This window comes from Amia ocellicauda, chromosome 16, assembly GCF_036373705.1.
Source record: "Amia ocellicauda isolate fAmiCal2 chromosome 16, fAmiCal2.hap1, whole genome shotgun sequence".
Classification (NCBI taxonomy): domain Eukaryota; kingdom Metazoa; phylum Chordata; class Actinopteri; order Amiiformes; family Amiidae; genus Amia; species Amia ocellicauda.
In genome coordinates this window covers 24,949,583-24,968,321 of record NC_089865.1, presented here as the reverse complement: position 1 = coordinate 24,968,321, position 18,739 = coordinate 24,949,583, and the positions used below count along the sequence as shown (strand labels likewise).

The following is an 18,739-nucleotide window of genomic DNA, read 5'->3' as shown; positions in this document are numbered from 1 at the left end:
CGAGATAAAAAAAAGTTTACCATTTATTACTAAACATTGCCGAAATTAGCGTTATTGATGTGACAATAATGTCCTAAAGTAATACTAAGCTTGATGAGATGTGATTGCAAATATTAAAATCACTAATAGTAGCACATTGTCATGACATACTTGATATATCACACCAGAAACTGAAAATACATGCTATCTTAAAGGGGAAATCCTTAATTTCTCAGTTTATTCCAGAACCATTATGTGGAGTGAGTTTATCATGTTCATCTCATTCTATGTACCAGAATTCAGAGATCGAGAAATAGGCCCAAGATGTCATGTGGGTGCTAACTCTGGAGCTGCTTTTCTGGAAGTCAGTGGGGAAATTCAGAGAAGTCACGAAAATCATTTTCTACTTTGTTTTTCTACATCACTTTCTACTTTGTTGTGATCCACAACTTGCTTCCTCATTGACGGAAGAAAGGAGGTGAAGACTGTATAAGAAGTTGAAGAAAGTGTTTTGTGATAATTATATAATGTTTTATATTAATACTAGCATTAGACGTAGTTTTGTATACAGACTGAGCAGATTAGATTTAGCAGGACAAGTAAAGGGTCAAAAAGGTCGATTTGTTAGAAACTCCTGTCAGTAATGAAAGATTACACAGTGCTGAAATAGCCTACAGATGTCTGCTGTGAATTTGTTTATGACTTAATCATTTCTCAAGATAGGCAGAAATTGTTTCTGTTAATGAGCGATTGACACTAGGTAAATGACGACCATGGGATCACATCTTCCTAGTGCACATCAAAGACAGACATCTGCTTTTTGTATCCATCACCTCTTCACGGGAGGACAGATCGTAAACGGACCCGGACCTGTATCTTCTGATTGGATGAACGGCCATAAGATGTTACGTCATTTTCCTATAAAGCTGCACTCATGTTTGTAAACATTAAGTCTCACTGAAGGAATTATTCCTGATGTGGGGCTTCCAAGCCGGCTTGATTAAAGTTCTATTTGCTTTATCTCCACGACTTCTCCACTTATTTCCGAGACGGTTCTACAGGAGGCATGTTTGTAATCTGATTGATCGCCTTTAAAAAAATAATGCGCTGTATTTTACTTTTTTTATTTTTTTAATCTCTTATTGAGGTTCTGAGGTAATTAATGAGCTTAAAGTGTTTATATAATCAAGGTTTCAATACATTTTTTCAATACAGTCCAGACGGCGTCACATCCATAATGCTGCACATATTATGAAAACAAAACATCTGAGGTATTACTTAATTTGATTTTGGGGAGCTGCCAAGTTGTCCTTATCAAATGGCATTAAATGTTTTGAGTGTTCCACAAATCACAGATTTTTGCATGTAAGTGACTCCAGCAATACTTGTCCATTTCTGTCACATCCATAACACACGTTTCTTTGGGCAATATAGAAAGAATGGTGAAACTTTGAACATGACAGAGTTCAAAAAGCAGTATCTTCATTATCAATCACATTTAGTTAATTTTAATAAGTCCTTAAATAAGGCAATAAAGTTGTATTTTGTGTGCAAATGTCACATCCATCACTGGAATTTTTGGAAATATTTCATAAACCAACCAAATTATTTTAATGATTATAAAGGCAATACATTACTTCTAATTTGCTAATCTATTTTAGTTTTTTGTGCTTCTTAGTGGATGATAACTATTAAATATTAATGCAGCTACACTTGATTCAGGATGCTGTCAGGATAAAGCAAAACATTATTTGCCTCTATTTAGGAGCATCTTAAAACATGAGTAGAATTTAAGCTGGAGCATTATAACAACTTTACACCAGTGGTTTTCAGCATTGAGCTAATAAGATAATGTACCTTGCTGAAAGGGTGCTTCCCTGAGGCGAGGTCATGCAACACTTGAGCAGTGTCCCCCAGATGGTCATAGGTATAACTCAGATCCACACTGCTGCCAACAAGAGCAACCTGGAGATCATTGTGCAGCCAGCTAGGAGAAGAAGAAAAAAATCAGTGCAAATGTTACAACTAGGGCCCGACAGATATATCATAGCACCGATATTGATCTTTTACAGAAATATCTGTAATTTCCTGAAACAGGCAACAATGAACAATGCAATAATATGGATGCTTCTTGGCTGTCCCCAACAACATTTTTCCTTCTTACTATTACACATTTGATCCCCTACAACACTTTTTGGCATTTTAATAAATCAAAGCCAATCTCGTCAAAATGCCAATTCCATATGGTAATTGTAAAACAAAAGTATAATACTGCTTATGCAGACCTGCCAACCATGGATTCTTTTTTTTTTAGTAGCACATCAGTGGTGTTAGCTTACTTAAAATTGTTGCATGCATATGTGCAACATTCCTCAACCTGTCCACCAGAAAACAATACAGTATGCATATACTTCGAATAACAACTCCTTTATTACTTTGTTTTTAGGTTAACCTGGTGTCCTGGTATCGGGATAGTGTTCCCTGACAGGCTTTTTCTCAATATAAAGTGCAAGTATATGATTAATAAATAAAAATAGAGCCTTTGTAGCTACCTGAAAACATAAGTATATATAGCTCATTGCTGTTTACTTTAGCTCTCAAATACAAAAAAACAAGATTTAATGAATAAATAAAGTGAACAGCAGCACAATCAATTAATATTACCTAAAATAATAGTGTACTTTTTGTTCTGAAGGCATCACACATGCTAGTTTTGTTTCCAACACTCAGAAATGAGAGTGGAAAGTCAGAAGGTCTGAAGAGACCTTTTCACTAGAATTATATACATTATATATTATATATTACGATAGGTTCAGTATTCTAATACTCCATGTATACGTGTAATTATGGTATATTCGGTTTCCTAGAATCTTGTGCAGTGTTGTTGTTTTGAGGGAGATACAAAGCAGCTGAGAACGAGTAATATTTAGAAACAATAAATTAAACTATAGTCATCTCTTGTCAATTTAACAGGTGCTTGTAATAAAATCATCTCTCAGCTCTCTAATAACTTGTTTAAAGTTAATATAAGTGTTTGTAGTTTACTCAAATTGTCACAATGGTTTTGAGTAGACGCTTCTGCTTCAATATGCGTCTCGACTTACGTGTCATCGACTCATGTTGCCGGTCTCGGAACCAAGTTAGGATGTAACTTCCAGGGAGGACTGTGCATGAAATCCACTCTCCGCAATGCTGTGACTGTGACTACAGCACTCTTCAAATACCAGTATACATACACGTACACATGAGATATTCACGGTTCTCAGCGACCCCCCCTTCCTAATTTTTTAATCATTTGCCAAATTGAGTGATTAAGTGCTTCATAATGTATAAACATTAAGATGCTTTATTTCACGTGTAACAAATATACATTCAGCCAAGAATGTTTGTGCTAGACTTGTGCTCGACTTGACGTCAGAGCCACGCTTTGCAGTGGAGCATTCTGAGCAACAGAGTGAGGGACAGGAGGAAGGTTCTTGCCTCCCAGCCTGGGAGAGTGATGGTAGATATTGACAATCTTCCACATTTCGAGCCTGGATTGGCTCTACTCAATGTTTTAATCAATCGGGTTAATAACGGCTAGTGTGCAGAACTTCAGCCCTATTTTTGCATATTTTGGTGTTACAATGCGTTACAATACTAGCGTACTTTGATGCCTTTCTGGCACAATGCGAGAGAATAAAACACAGCTTTCACACATCCGTTACTACAAAACTACACCACTGTACTCAGTCGCGCTTTCATGTTTAGTTAGATGCTACTCTCTTCTAATTTTTAAAGTAAATCCCATGATGTACAGTTGTGTAGTTTGAGTACGGTGTTCTACGTTGCTTCGTACGTCTTTGATCGTAATATTTTTAGTTGTGTAGTTTGCTATTAGCGTGCGGGTCACAGTTTTGATTTCTCTGCTTTATTGACGCATCGCTCTTCTCGCAGCCCGTCCTGCTCTCATGCCCCCACTGTCTCTCAAATTGCAGACACTGTGATTGGCTCGCGGTTTCTCGCGTTGCCCGCCCACCCCAGAAGCCACGCCAGAAAATCAGGCTCCTCCCAGTTCGCAGCTCCGCACATTTTAGATTTAATTCAGTGAGGAGCTGAGCTGCGAGATTCCCTCCTGCGACTCTTCCGTGACTTTTCGTGCTCGCACTTTGCGAACATTTTGGATTTAATCCTGCCCCCAGTCCTCTGAAATATTTATAGTAAAAAAAAGACAAACAAAATCATTTTAAATTGGATGTATGAAGATTATTACACCATGTCGACTGCAAAATACCTTTACTGTATTTTACAGTCAACATTTAATAGTCAATGTAATAATCTGTATGCATCCAATTAAAAACTATTCTGTTTTGTGTAGGCTAATTATATATTTATGTATTTATTTAGTTATTCCACTTTTTTTTTTACTTTAAAAGTTTCAACAAAAAATCTGCAAGGTTTCCACTTGATAGACTGACCACATTTTCAAAATTAGAAACCAGGACATATTGAAAAAATATTCATAAAACAATTACATCACTTTAAGACAGTGTTAATTTCCATATATTGTATATAATTACATCCAGTTACCTTTCTTTTTTGAGTGGAAATACTATAAGGACATACTATAAGGAAATACTACATTGACATGATTATGATAACGATATTTTACACAAATTTTTATTACAGTAGCAAATGTGGGAAATGTAGTTCAGTTGTGGATTGTCCAGTGAATGACATTGATGACCCAGTGTTGCAGCAGTTCATTTGGCACTATATCCAATCACCTACTAGCTACAGATACAATAGTACTCAGCGACAGCAGGGCTGCAACAACTTAGCAGTAACGTTGATTATTAAAATCTACGAAAATCTTAAAATGTAATGAATCGTTGATTAGTTGGGTCTACTTGAGGCGCAGCTACTAAAACAAAACCTTGAGAGATGGCGGAGGCAGCAGCTACACCCGTGGAAAGTAAAGGAGCACTTTACATTGAATTTACGCTGAAGACAGTTTGCTGCAACATGTGCAAAGCTGAACTCACATGGCGCGAACACGACAATGACGCAGAGCACTGAAGAGACACACACTGGAGCCGCAATGACAGGATGGAGATGCCCAGCTGGTGCAGGCTGCTGCCTCTGGATCCGAAAAGTTGTCCGTCATGGATATTGCACATCAAGGATGGCACATTGGATCCGTTAAAACCGCACAAAGTACTCAGCCTTTCCCGTTACTTGAACTTGTGTGCGTCTCACGAGTTACGCCCGTTTCTTTACCTCCTCAACTACATTATTATTATACATTTTAATTATAACGCGCTCTTATTATACCTACATGCTACACTCAAGCAACAGTCGAAACAGACACAGCACAAAGATGCAATACAGCAGTAGAGTACAGACAGACAACAAAATAAGCAAGAAAACAAGTAGCTAGTTTAGCCAATAAAGGAAAGCAAGCAATTAAAAGTCTGAAAAAAATATTTAAAAACTTGTAACTAACCAAGATCCGTATTTTCTTTTTTTCCAAAAAGTGATTTTTAAGACATTTCTGTGTAGGGCGCTCCCTCAGAGCCTCTGGAAGTGTGTTGCATTATACTAGATGATCAAACTAATATTGAACTCAAAATATAAATATATATAATAAACGAAAAAACAAATGGAAAACGTTTGAGTTTCGTTTTGAGTTTGCAACAGTGCTGCTTTTCCCCCAAAGTGCCCTATATGACCCGACTGCCACCCCCACCCCCCGGACCACAATTCGATAGCTGCCACGCGGAACGAATTCCCCTTTTTTGGTTTGAGCCACTGCCCCCTCACAAGGCTCTACTGTACAGCACTGTATTTAAATGTCTTGAATATTGTTGCATTTGCTTTTCATTTTAGCATTTTCTTTTTTTTGTGCCCCTCAATTTTGGACTGTGCTCCTACATTTTTCAATTTAGGGGCACAGTGCTCCTAAGGAAAAAAGTAAGCATAGAGCCCTACAATCAGTGAAGAGAGGTTTTGGAAACCAACACTGTTAGGACAGAACTGATCCAGGGGCAGAACAATAAGTTTCGTCTGACTGGTTACTTGCCTTTAGGAGGCGGGACATAAATGATGTAAATTGGAAATTGGAATTTGTAATGTTTCATGCCTTGAACTGTATTTTTGCACTTTGGATTGCGCTGATATTTGGATAAGGGAGTCTGCTAATAAATAATAATAATAATAATAATAATAATAATAATAATAATAATAATGATGAGAAATTTATACTGAAGTTTGGAATGTTGTGGAACTGAACTACCATAATCTTGAAGGACACTCTGTGTGGAAAAAAAAACATTTATATACAAATGTTAACCTAGACATTGAGTAATACTCGCAAGTTTTCTTTTTTAAATCTTCGAGGCTTGGGGCACCACTGTTGACTGCAGCGGAACACTGCACGAGTTGAACAATGCAGATTTAAAACACCAACAACTAAAAGGTATGTATACATTACACTACAGTACACGTTGTGATATCATTATAAAGTAATTCATTTCTTGACTAGATGCAGCATTAATAGAGAACAACAGTATGTTTACCGACAATCTGACAAGACGCTAACATTAAAGCTATCCTCAAGCGGTTGGAACAATGTGACAAAAAACACGCAAGTCCTACCTAAATGTTTAAATGTCAGCAATATTACAATTTATTACCATCTATTTGCATTATGCTGGGGTCACACTACACGATTTTAAGCCCGATTTGGGCCCTCACGACAAATTGGCACTGATCGTCATGACAGGCAGCCTGGTCGGGGAGCGTCCCGCCACTGATGGTCATGTAGTGGAAGACAGGGTGCAATGCATCGCTTGCCCTCCGATTCGATCATAAGCTAGTCGGAGCCCCTACGATTTTATTAAACATGTTTAATATTTACGACTCGATCAGCACCGATCGTGGAGAGTGACGTAATCAACAGACAATGAGAGCTGAGCTGATTGAAGAAGACAAAAGAAACAGGAAGAATAACCATGACAGGAGAATAAGATTTTCATACGTATTTAGTAAAATACTTCAAATACCAATGGTTGTTTTGGCGCAGGTTATTTAAAAATACTCTAATACAGGGAAAATAATATTTTCAAATACCAATTAGTACTTGTAATCGACCCAGGTCTGCGCAAAATATCGATCCCTACAATGCGATGATCATACTGTGGGATGGATACAGCCTGTGACTGTTGCTTAGCTGCAGCTCTCACATGTTCATGTCTTCACACACATCCTTTTCTCTCCGCTTTTTGTGTTTGTCCGCACACACGAACAGCAACAGCAACAACAGTTTGTGGTCGTGTTCTTGTTGCGCAGATTTCCGCAGTTTTGCACAGATCTGCAGAAATCCACTGATCACATTGGTGGAGCAGCACAGATCTGCGCATAACTGCGGACATCTGCACTTCATGAACACAACCTGTAAATGTCCACGTCCATGTTTGTTTTCCGCTGTGTGGATCACGCGTGTTTCTGCGAGATGTGGGGAGTTTGGAGGCTGTGATGCAGATAGCCACGACAAGGATGTTAGATCAGTCATGAAGTGTGTGTCCCTGTACTTAAGCGATCGGGTAGTGTGTGCTCCTTCACGACGCAAAACACATAAATTCGGTGCAAAATAGTGTGAGCTGCCCACTGTTCACAAAATCGGGTCAGATTGTAGAAATCGTGTAGTGTGTAGTTTATATCCAGTCACGTTTATGCTTTAGCCAGCTTGTATATTTAAAGGTAGTGAGTGATTTGAGAAAAACATCTTCATGCAGTCAAGAGAAACGTATAAACAAATCAGAAACGCATCTGATTTTAATTCATTTTTGATGTACAGTGAGGGAAAAAAGTATTTGATCCCCTGCTGATTTTGTATGTTTGCCCACTGACAAAGAAATGATCAGTCTATAATTTTAATGGTAGGTGTATTTTAACAGTGAGACAGAATAACAACAAAAAAATCCAGAAAAACGCATTTCAAAAAAGTTATACATTGATTTGCATGTTAATAAGGGAAATAAGTATTTGACCCCTTCGACTTAGTACTTGGTGGCAAAACCCTTGTTGGCAATCACAGAGGTCAGACGGTTCTTGTAGTTGGCCACCAGGTTTGCACACATCTCAGGAGGGATTTTGTCCCACTCCTCTTTACAGATCCTCTCCAAGTCATTAAGGTTTCGAGGCTGACATTTGGCAACTCGAACCTTCAGCTCCCTACACAGATTTTCTATGGGATTAAGGTCTGGAGACTGGCTAGGCCAGGTGCTTCTTCTTGAGCCACTCCTTTGTTGCCTTGGCTGTGTGTTTTGGGTCATTGTCATGCTGGAATACCCATCCATGACCCATTTTCAATGCCCTGGCTGAGGGAAGGAGGTTCTCACCCAAGATTTGACGGCACCTGGCCCCGTCCATCGTCCCTTTGATGCGGTGCAGTTGTCCTGTCCCCTTAGCAGAAAAACACCCCCAAAGCATAATGTTTCCACCTCCATGTTTGACAGTGGGGATGGTGTTCTTGGGGTCATAGGCAGCATTCCTCCTCCTCCAAACACGGCGAGTTGAGTTGATGCCAAAGAGCTCGATTTTGGTCTCATCTGACCACAACACTTTCACCCAGTTCTCCTCTGAATCATTCAGATGTTCATTGGCAAACATGAGACGGGCCTGTACATATGCTTTCTTGAGCAGGGGGACCTTGCGGGTGCTGCAGGATTTCAGTCCTTCACGGCTGTTTTCTTGGTGACTATGGTCCCAGCTGCCTTGAGATCATTAACAAGATCCTCCCGTGTAGTTCTGGGCTGATTCCTCACCATTCTCATGATCATTGAAACTCCACGAGGTGAGATCTTGCATGGAGCCCCAGACCCGAGGGAGACTGACAGTTATTTTGTGTTTCTTCCATTTGTGAATAATCGCACCAACTGTTGTCACCTTCTCACCAAGCTGCTTGGCGATGGTCTTGTAGCCCATTCCAGCCTTGTGTAGGTCTACAATCCCTTTAAGAGAGTTACCTGTATAAAAGACACCTGGGAGCCAGAAATCTTGCTGATTGATAGGGGATCAAATACTTATTTCACTCATTAACATGCAAATCAATTTATAACTTTTTTGAAATGCGTTTTTCTGGATTTTTTTGTTGTTATTCTGTCTCTCACTGTTAAAATACACCTACCATTAAAATTATAGACTGATCATTTCTTTGTCAGTGGGGAAACGTACAAAATCAGCAGGGGATCAAATACTTTTTTTCCCTCACTGTATCTATTTTTATTTATGCTATTTGGAGTGTTACTCCTTGGTTCAGTTTGGATGTATATCTTTTATTTACTTTAATAGTTATTAATATAGTTCATATATTAATATTTATATATTTATTTTATTTTAAAAAGTACAAAACATTTTCATGGTTCAGTCAGTACTGTTTATTTTTGTAATAAAGTTCAGCATTATTTTACTTTAAGTGTTGTTTTTTCATTCAGTATAAATTTTAAAAACTATCAGCCGATTAATCGGTTATCGGCTTGTCTTCCCAACTTAGTTATCGGTATCAGCAAAATCCTGTATCGGTCGACCTCTACTTCAGAGTAGGTGTGCAGCTTCAGCTCCCAGTCAGGGGTGTGTCATGCAATAAGGAAATTACATGACGGGAGGCTGAGCGATGCCAGTGTTGGAGGTACTCTTGATGCGCACTTTTGTTCAGATCTCTTAGCTGTAGATTTTCCCAAAGCGTTCCCAGCTTGCATTGGTTTAGCTAACGCAGTGCTCGCCACCAGCGAGCACCTGCGAGTATGTCCAATTTTCCACTCTTCTGTGTGTACTGACACAAGGAGTGTCGTGGAGATGACGGTAACTGATAATACTGGTGAGTTAAAGTTACCAGTTACTTGAGATAAGCCTGGCCTGGCATGAAATCAGCTCATTGTTGCCATAAAAAAAACAACAAAAAAAACAGGTAATTCCTCCGGCTCCTCTCTGTCCTATTCCTGTTATGGGAGAGCTAATTCAGCAAATGATCATTGATTGTGTTGGCCCGCTAACTGGTAATCTGGTAATCAGTTTTTATTAACCATTATGTGTGCTGCTACTAGGTATCCAGAGGCTATATGCCTGAGTAAAATCACTGCCAAAGCTGTTGGGAGAGTGTTAATTAAATACTTTTCCACTTTTGGCTTTCCAAAAGTACTAGTCCATGGAGTTCTCCATGTATATTGATACCATAAGCCTGATGGTACATTTAGGTTTTGTACTGACTATAGGAAGGTGACGGTGTCAGACTACTTTCCTTTGCCCTGGTTAGATGATTGCATAGACATGATCGGTTCGGCTAGATTCGTCAGAATAAACTAGACTTGCTAAAAAGCTATTGGCAAGTTCCATTAACACCCTGTGCTTCGGAGATATCTGTGTTTGTCACCTCTGACAGCTTCCTGCAGTATTCCGTTACGGCGTTTGGAATGCGTAATGCCCCAGCTACATTACAGCGCATGGTAAACAATGTACTAACAGCAGTTCCAAATTGTACAGCCTATTTACTGAATGGCAGTACGGCATTGCTGAAACTACACTGCCACTGCAAAACAATTCTATATTTTGGCTGAGTAGCGAGGGTGCAGTCTGTTTAAATAACACAGTTTAACTCTGTGTTATTGTCGGCATTTCCATTACAAACATGTGGGGCTCCTGTCCCGCCCTCCTACTACTAGGCTAGAGCGTGAGCTACAACTACGGATGAACAAGAGAGACTAGTGCCGCAGTACTCCGATATCGATTACCAGCTAGCAAGCTGAGGTGAAAAGTAAAAGGGACAAGGTAGCTATCCACCTACTGTAGGATTAAAAAAATCTTGTTTGTTTACTTTAGCGCAGGGTTGGCAACCTTTTCTTTGATGGGAGCTCGGTAAGTTATAAAACACTTACCAAGTGACTCCTTCATATTATTTTTTTAAGTGTTACGTCCCAAAATCCTTCCAGTTATAATAAACATAGAGATCGCTCAGTTAACAGAAACATATGATTTAAATACCACTTTGCATGTAAAAAAAGAGTCCTGAAAACAACTAGTCATTGCAAAATTAGAAATGTGTTTATTATTATGATTATTAGGATTATAATTATTATTGTATTTTTTTTTTCTTTACAAAAGCTAGCAAAGTTCGCATGGACAAAAAAGTTGTCTCCATGGGTCTTCCTCATAGCCAAAACAGCCCACTTGTCAGTAACAAATAACATAAAGAAAGAGGTGACGGAGCGGTCATGAGCGCTAACACAGCCAGGCCAAAACCTGGGTAAAAGGGTACCCATTTAGTTTTTGTAGTAGAAAAATAAATAAATTAATAACATTAAGAAAATGTATCGTTACTTTTATTTTAATGAGAAATTTGAAACTGCATGCTATCCACAAGCGCATTGTAATTTGGAGTATATCCCGAAAGGTTAACTCTGATGGAGTCTTTGAGGTGCTCGTCAGTCAGACGCGTTCGAAACCGGGACTTAATGAAGTTCATGTCGGAGAAAGCTGATTCGCAAAGGTATGTTGAGACAAACAGAGAGGCCACTTTCATGGCTGCTGTGCTCATGTTGTTGTACTTATCTGCATCTGCAAGGCCCCAAAAATTAGCTGCAGATTGTCGTGACGTGACGTGACAATTGAATGTCATTTTGAAAACAAACAATTTCCATCTCCAGAACCACAGAATTGAGATTAAACGGCACACCCATTTGTTGAGAAATGTCTGAAATTTCCACCTCCATGAAGGGGTTTGTAATGAACACCACGCATGGCTCCAGTTGCGCAAAATCATGGAATATGTCGTCAAACTCCGGACCAAGCCTGGTCAAGAGATTGCTGTACTTGTCAATGTCCAGGGCCCCAGTCGCAGCTTCGTTGTCTCTCAGCATTTAAAGCACGGAGGGGAAATGCTGCATTTTGTTCTCCTGCACTTATTGAACAAAAAGCGTGAGTTTCACTGCACTGATCATATCGGAGACTGATATATCAGCCATAACTTCAGGACTGTTCTTGTAATCCTTGAATAAAGATTTGGCCATCAATGTAATTGCACCCTTGACAATCCCACCATCAGTAAACGTCCCCTTGTTCTTTATCAAATAATGAGAAACTTTGAAAGACACCTTGGTGGCTGCATGGTTTTTTTGAGTGGTTTAGTGAACAAAGATTGCTGCCTTTGCAAAACTGCTTTTAGTTTGCTTACCTTTTCAGCCCGTAGATAGCTGCCAGTGGGGAAATCCTTTTCAAAGTTCTTGTGCACTATGGTAAAGCGCCTTTCCACATTGCGCCTTCTGCCGACTGCTACGCTAACTCCGCAGATTAAACACACACAATTGCTCTTTACGTGTGTAAACAAATTTTTTTTAGGTTTTTTGTTTTTTCTTTGATGGACCTGCCTTGTTCATAATTGCCGAAACCCGTCTGAACACTTGGATCATGCAGCGCAGGGATGCTTTCTATATTAACTGCTACATAATTTGAAAATATTATGTTGCATTCGTTAAAAAACAATTATAAAAACAGAGGTGGGATAATGGTGTCCAGAGAGACAATTTATGATTGGATTGCGGCTGGCAGCTTGCGCCGGTGTCAGCTGCGGTGTGACACCGGAAACAAAATCAAGAGGAAGTGTGCAGATAAAAACAGCTCACGTCACAAAAATAACTATCTGCATGTCCGAGTTGGAATACGGATTAGACTGCTTGCGGTTGAAAATAATTACACGAAATTAGAAATGTAATATTTACCATTTATTTTCCAAATATGTTTGTGAGCTACTTATTGACTGCCAGAGAACGACCGGTCGCTCACGAGCAACATGTTGGCGACCCCTGCTTTAACGGAAGTGCAGCTAGCCTAAACCAATAAGCTCTATTGTACCGCTGATACAAGTGGTACTTGTAACTATCCGCATTACATTTTTAAAGAGACCTAAGCCTAACTCGTCAGGCTTTTTAAATTATGAGAAAAACAGTAGGAGATGTGCCTGAATTTTTATAGTCTAAGCGTGGTCACATTTACTTAATTAATTCTGAAGTCACCCAACCCACTACAGTGGAACTTGTTTGCTCTTATTTGCAGTTATGTATTAACATGGCAAAAAACGAGTGTCTCTCTCTCAAGGATAAACTACAATATCAATTAACTCAAAAAGGGAAGAAAGCAGGCTCAATTGTTCAGCAAACTGTGGTTTCATGTAAGCACAAGCATTTGGTGTTATTACATGTTTTGTGATGAGCAAACCAATTGAGATCAGTTCATGGTTAAACCTGAAGAGCTAAAGTTTTAAAAAGCAGGAGTCTTGCAGCAGACATGTATGAAAGATTTCCTAAACAAGTAACATAGAACATTCAGTTTGTATGATAAAGTGTACTGTGTGGAGTTTATTGCTGTATACATATATTAAGTATGTTATTGTTTTGGGGGGTTGTTGTTTCTATACAGTCATTTATTAATTACAGTACCATTTTTCTATTACTATTTTGCAATGCATTGCACTGTTCAGTGCTCGCTCGCAAATGTTTTGTTGAAGTTTGTGTACCTAGAAGAATTGATGCTGTTTTGAAGGCAATGGGTGGTCACACCAAATATGGACTTGATTTAGATTTTTTCTTCTGTTCACTCACTTTGCATTTAGTTCATTGATAAATATAATGTATTAACGTGTCTATTTTTGAAAGCATTCTTACTTTATAGCATTTTTTCACACCTGCCTAAAACTTTTGCACAGTACTGTACATTCTAAACTGAACACTCGGATCGAGCTGGCAGAGATGCTTTTCGGTGCCATTTTTCGCCACACGCTTCACTCTCACCATTTGACAATGACTGGTGCTTAAAAGCCATGTTGGTCAGGGGTAAAGGCTCAGTTGATTTTCTTATTTTAATGTACATGTCTAAGTTAGGTCAGAATCTTGCCTGATGACAAGTCAGTGTGTTTATTTTTATTTTATTTTTTAATTTAAAACCTGTTTGACCTCCCTTCTTATGTAGACTGCTGTCTCCATCTTGTGGCCAAGTTTGTAAATTGCATTCTGGATCTTGAATAACAGGCATGAAAACTTCACATATATGCTAGAATTAATTGAAATGCAATTGTACCTTACCTAATAGAAGCATGCAATCAATACATATATATTAAAGTCCACTGACATTGAAATACTCACCTCAATTAACACAAGCATGAAAACAGCAAATGTATACTATACAGTACCAATACACAACTTGATCACTAATCAAAAGTGAAAGCTGTTTTCCAGCTTTTCCAGTTTTCCAACACAATTGTAATACATACAATGAAACAAAATATTATAAATATTGGAAAATGTTTATTCATTCATTCATCTTACCTCTTTCGCACTCGTGCATTAAAAAGAGGTGCCTCAAATCGCGGGTTGGTGCCCACCAGCAACAGCAGATCTGCTTCCTCAACACCACTAATGCGAGTGTTCAGAAGGTAGTTGGAGCGCAGGTCAGTGCTAAGACACACAGGGGAAACAATATAAAAAATGTAAAAACTCACTCAGAATCACAAGAATCAGCTGTTATCAGACCTCGGATGAATTTTATTGTGTAACCTCTAGAATTTGTAATTAATTCATAATTGCAGCTAAAGCTTACCTTACAACTGTTACTGCAATTATACCATATAATTTCATTTTTAACAATTACCATAATTGTTACAGGGGTACATCCAGCCTTGTAGGTCAACCTGTTCACTGAATCCCTTCCATATGCTTTCAGAAATGCTTTCCTGTGATTGACTTTTGAGCCATAAGAAACAAAGCACAGGCAAAACATTTTGAACTTTGAGGGTCAATGGCAGAGTTTACTTTTGTATTTTAATCTTACGCAATACAATATGTTCGAGTCAAAGATAAAATTACCCTATCCTTCTCAGGGTTTGCATGGTCTTAGATTATTGCACTCGGGAAGAGCAGCTGTCTACCCGACATCATGCAAATTAAGGGGAAAGGAGTGAGTTAATAGGCAAATTAGGTCTAAGTACAATTCTCCTGCTGTTTATTCAGGACAATCCCAGAAAGGGTAGTTTATATGCATAAGACCAATACATCATGGTATCCATGGCTGTCATGTGACAACTTGTTCAAATTAAACCGTGTACAGCTATGTGCCTTGCGTCTAGTTGTTATACAGATCTTGCCCGAGTCGTTTTTCATGTCACTGATGGAGGTAGCAAGTCATGAATATAATATATGCATTTCATAAAGTGAAGATTACAACATGATTTAAAATACTGAACAGTGCACAACAGATGCACAACAATATAGAGAGCACAATGACAACAGAGGAAAAGAAGAAAAAAATCTGCTTTCTGCATCACCATTAACATGAAATACACCATTGCTAACCATGAATCGTGGGAGTGTTTTTCCTGTATTTTCATAATTTTTACATAATTTACTTGAATATTTGGGAATGACCCCATCCTTCTCTGTGGCCATTATCTTGGCTACAAACCTGATTCTGTCTAGGTTTCAGGCCAAACATGCACACACATCAACATTTCATGAGTTACAAACACTGCATGTAAACTCCCCAATGTTGTTTTTATAAATATCTGACTAGTTCAGGTTAACCAGTGTAAATATAATACACTACAATACAATACCCCAATAACAGTATTAAGTCATTTAGCAGAGGCCATTTGTCTTACCCAGCACCAGCCATGGGGAACAACTCCTCAGTGCACAGGTTGTCACTGTTCAGTCTGTTCAGCAGATCCTTCAGTGAAACCAGGGCCTCTGCATCCACAAGCCCCCCTGCTATGGCTGCGATGTCCATTCCCTGAGCTCCCTGCAGCTATACACACACAAATCACAACCATATTTAATTTTGACATTTCATGTGCACTCTGAAAGTACAGGTTCAATGCAAGATCCTTTAGCACAGTCACTAAAACAAAATTCAGAAATATTTCACAGCGTTTTAGGTTCACATTTTACATTTTAGGTATTTTGTTTTTGTCAACAATCAATATTCAGTGTCTTAAATTAAAATATTAAAACATTGCTAAAATGTGTTCTAGTATTTTAGGGATTTTTTTCTATATAAAAAGTTGTAATTAAAAGTTACATATATTTCAGAACTGATGCAGTAACCCTAGAAATCTGTATTTCTGCTTATCATTTTTCATACAATGACTATAATAATAACAATAAAACTAATTCATATAATACCTTTCATACAAAAAGTACCTCAATGATCTGTATACGAAAATCAAATTTGAATAATTAAAATACAATTAAGGTAGAGAATAAAATATACAGAGAAAACAGTAGCAGGGGCTATATTAAGTACCAATGAGCCAGTAACATAACAGTAACATTTAAACCCAGATCTTAAGAGGTGCACGATTTTTAAAAAGGCACATTTTATGTGTAGGTACCCTGGAGATCCCTGGTGCAGATTAAGATGGTGACCTTGAGTTTTTAGTAGTAATGCAGCATTGGATTAGATTAAGTATGATTTTTGACTTGTTGACCAGTAACTACCTACATGTTTGGAGCTGAAACACAATTGGATACAAACTCAAACTTCATAGCGGTAACAATTATGAGTAGAAGAAACAAGCATCTTAGAAAAAATGAAGCCACCACCAAGTAGTAGTTTCCTATTAGCAGGTGGGACCCAGCTAACCCATCCTGTACAGTACAACATGCTTCTTTCAAATACAAATACAGCAAAATAGTATTCTATACTATAGTATAGTAAATTAAGGCACATATTCTAGGAAAGGTATCGACCACATCAAACCAGAGGAGCTTTTCCAGGTCAGCAGGGACACACGGACCCGGTGACACAAATGGAAGTTGGGCTTCAAGGCATTCAAGATGGAAAACAGGAGACACTTCACACAGAGTTGTCACAATCTGGAACAAACTACCCAGTGATGTGTTTGAAGCTGAAAATTTGGGAACATTTTAAAATAGACTGAATAGGATCCTTGGAACACTTAGTTATTAATGGACACCAAACGAGCACAATGGGTCGAATGGCCTCCTCTCGTTTGTAAACTTTCTTATGTTCTTAGGAAAGCTTTAGGTGTAAATGCATTTAGTTATGGGTTTAATCCAGTAAAACATGTATCACTTAATGTATTTAAAGTTCAAGTGAAAACATACTTCTATTGGGCTGAGGTATTGAACAAGATGGCTGTGGTTTGATCGTCAGGCACAAGGAGATTACAATTTGGAGTATATGACCCTAAACTTGAGTGAGTTATTTTTGTGAGATAGCCATCCAATGAACAGTATTCATCATGGAGACTATGGTATTAGCATATCATTTTCTTATGTTCAGTTAGATAAATATTTTGATGTTTTTCTTTCAAACGAGACGTTAAACTTAATTTCAGAGCTGGATAAAGCGAGTCCCTAAAATGTTTCATAATCCCTATAGATAGATAATATATAATTTCATTATTATTATTCTAGATCTTTTCTCAATTGTAGATACGTGCACATGTTCTCCCAATAAATTCCGCCAAACAAGCTATTTGTCTCCGTTGCTGGCTAGCAGTTACTTAAAAAGATTAGATTAATTAGAATAGATTAAATAGCCCTCATGTTAAATTATGTTTGTTAATCTCTGATTGTATTTACATGTGTAACTGCAAAATCAAAACCCTTTAACTTTTAAATAACAGACCATGGGAGTGCCTATTCAAGTCTGTTAGAAATACACAAGTTTTAAATTGAATTACTGCTTTTCCAGTATTTGAGGGTAACAGTATGTATATAGATGCAAAAACTGACGGAGTATTTACAGGTGATGATTTATGCCAGTATTGACAGATTTTTCAATGAATATTTAAATCCAATTCATTTTGATTTGAAATGCTTTACCATACTGTGTGTATTTCTAATACATTTCATTATTAAGACTTGGCTAAAAAGGGTTTGGTCACAATATTTCAAATATTTGAAGGAGAAGAACTGTGATCATTTCAACAAATTAAATTTGGGTTACTATCCACTGATTTCTTTAAAATTTTACAGATGAGACATTACCTGACAACCCATCTGGAATGTCAGGAAATAAAAAGACTACCATCAAACATTGAAAAGTACTTTATCAGTTTTGACGAGGGTCAAACAGTAAGAAATTTAAGTTCCAACCTCTACAGCATACTACAGACTGCACTTGCAAGTAATACACTTGATGTAAAAGAAAAATGGGAATTTGAAATGAACAATTATTTCAGATTAATCTTGGGAACAAATATGTTGTGAAGGTCACAAATTGACAAATGCCCCATTTTGGAAAGATTTTTTTTTTTTTTTTTAATTGTAAGACCCCCTTATACAAAACAAGATCAATACATAAACTTCAGAGTGGTGTTGGAGAGGTTGTAAATTGTTAGGAGATCATACTCATGTATTCTGGTATTACCCACAATTAGAGCAGTTTTGGAAAGGTATTGAAATGGAACCACGAATGGAAAAACAATTCCTTTTAAACCACTGTATTATGTGTTAGGAGACTCCCCAGAAGGTTTAGAGGACAGGATTAAACACTACCTTTTACAAGTGCTTATAATGATAGCAAGGAAAACCATTACTATATGCTGGTTGAAGCCAGATCCACGAACATTGACTCTATGGGTTGAAAAAATAAAAAGTGTACTTAAATGGAAGTGACAACAACAAAACTACATTTGAGTCCCCAGCTATTACTCACTTCGATTTGCCAATTAAGTGAATGTAATATTTTTATTTTGTATTATTTATAT

General features: G+C 37.9%; 1 protein-coding gene across 1 annotated transcript in view; it reads right to left on the bottom strand.

Annotated features, from left to right (window-relative positions):
- ndufs1 (NADH:ubiquinone oxidoreductase core subunit S1) overlaps positions 1 to 18,739 on the bottom strand; it is a 56,936-nt gene that overhangs the window by 18,746 nt on the left and 19,451 nt on the right. The window contains exons 11-13 of the mRNA XM_066688639.1: positions 15,662 to 15,807; positions 14,334 to 14,462; positions 1,837 to 1,966 (exon numbers count right to left, since the gene is read on the bottom strand). Coding sequence (XP_066544736.1) covers positions 1,837 to 1,966; positions 14,334 to 14,462; positions 15,662 to 15,807 — 405 coding nt within the window. The remainder of the gene's footprint in view (positions 1 to 1,836; positions 1,967 to 14,333; positions 14,463 to 15,661; positions 15,808 to 18,739) is intronic.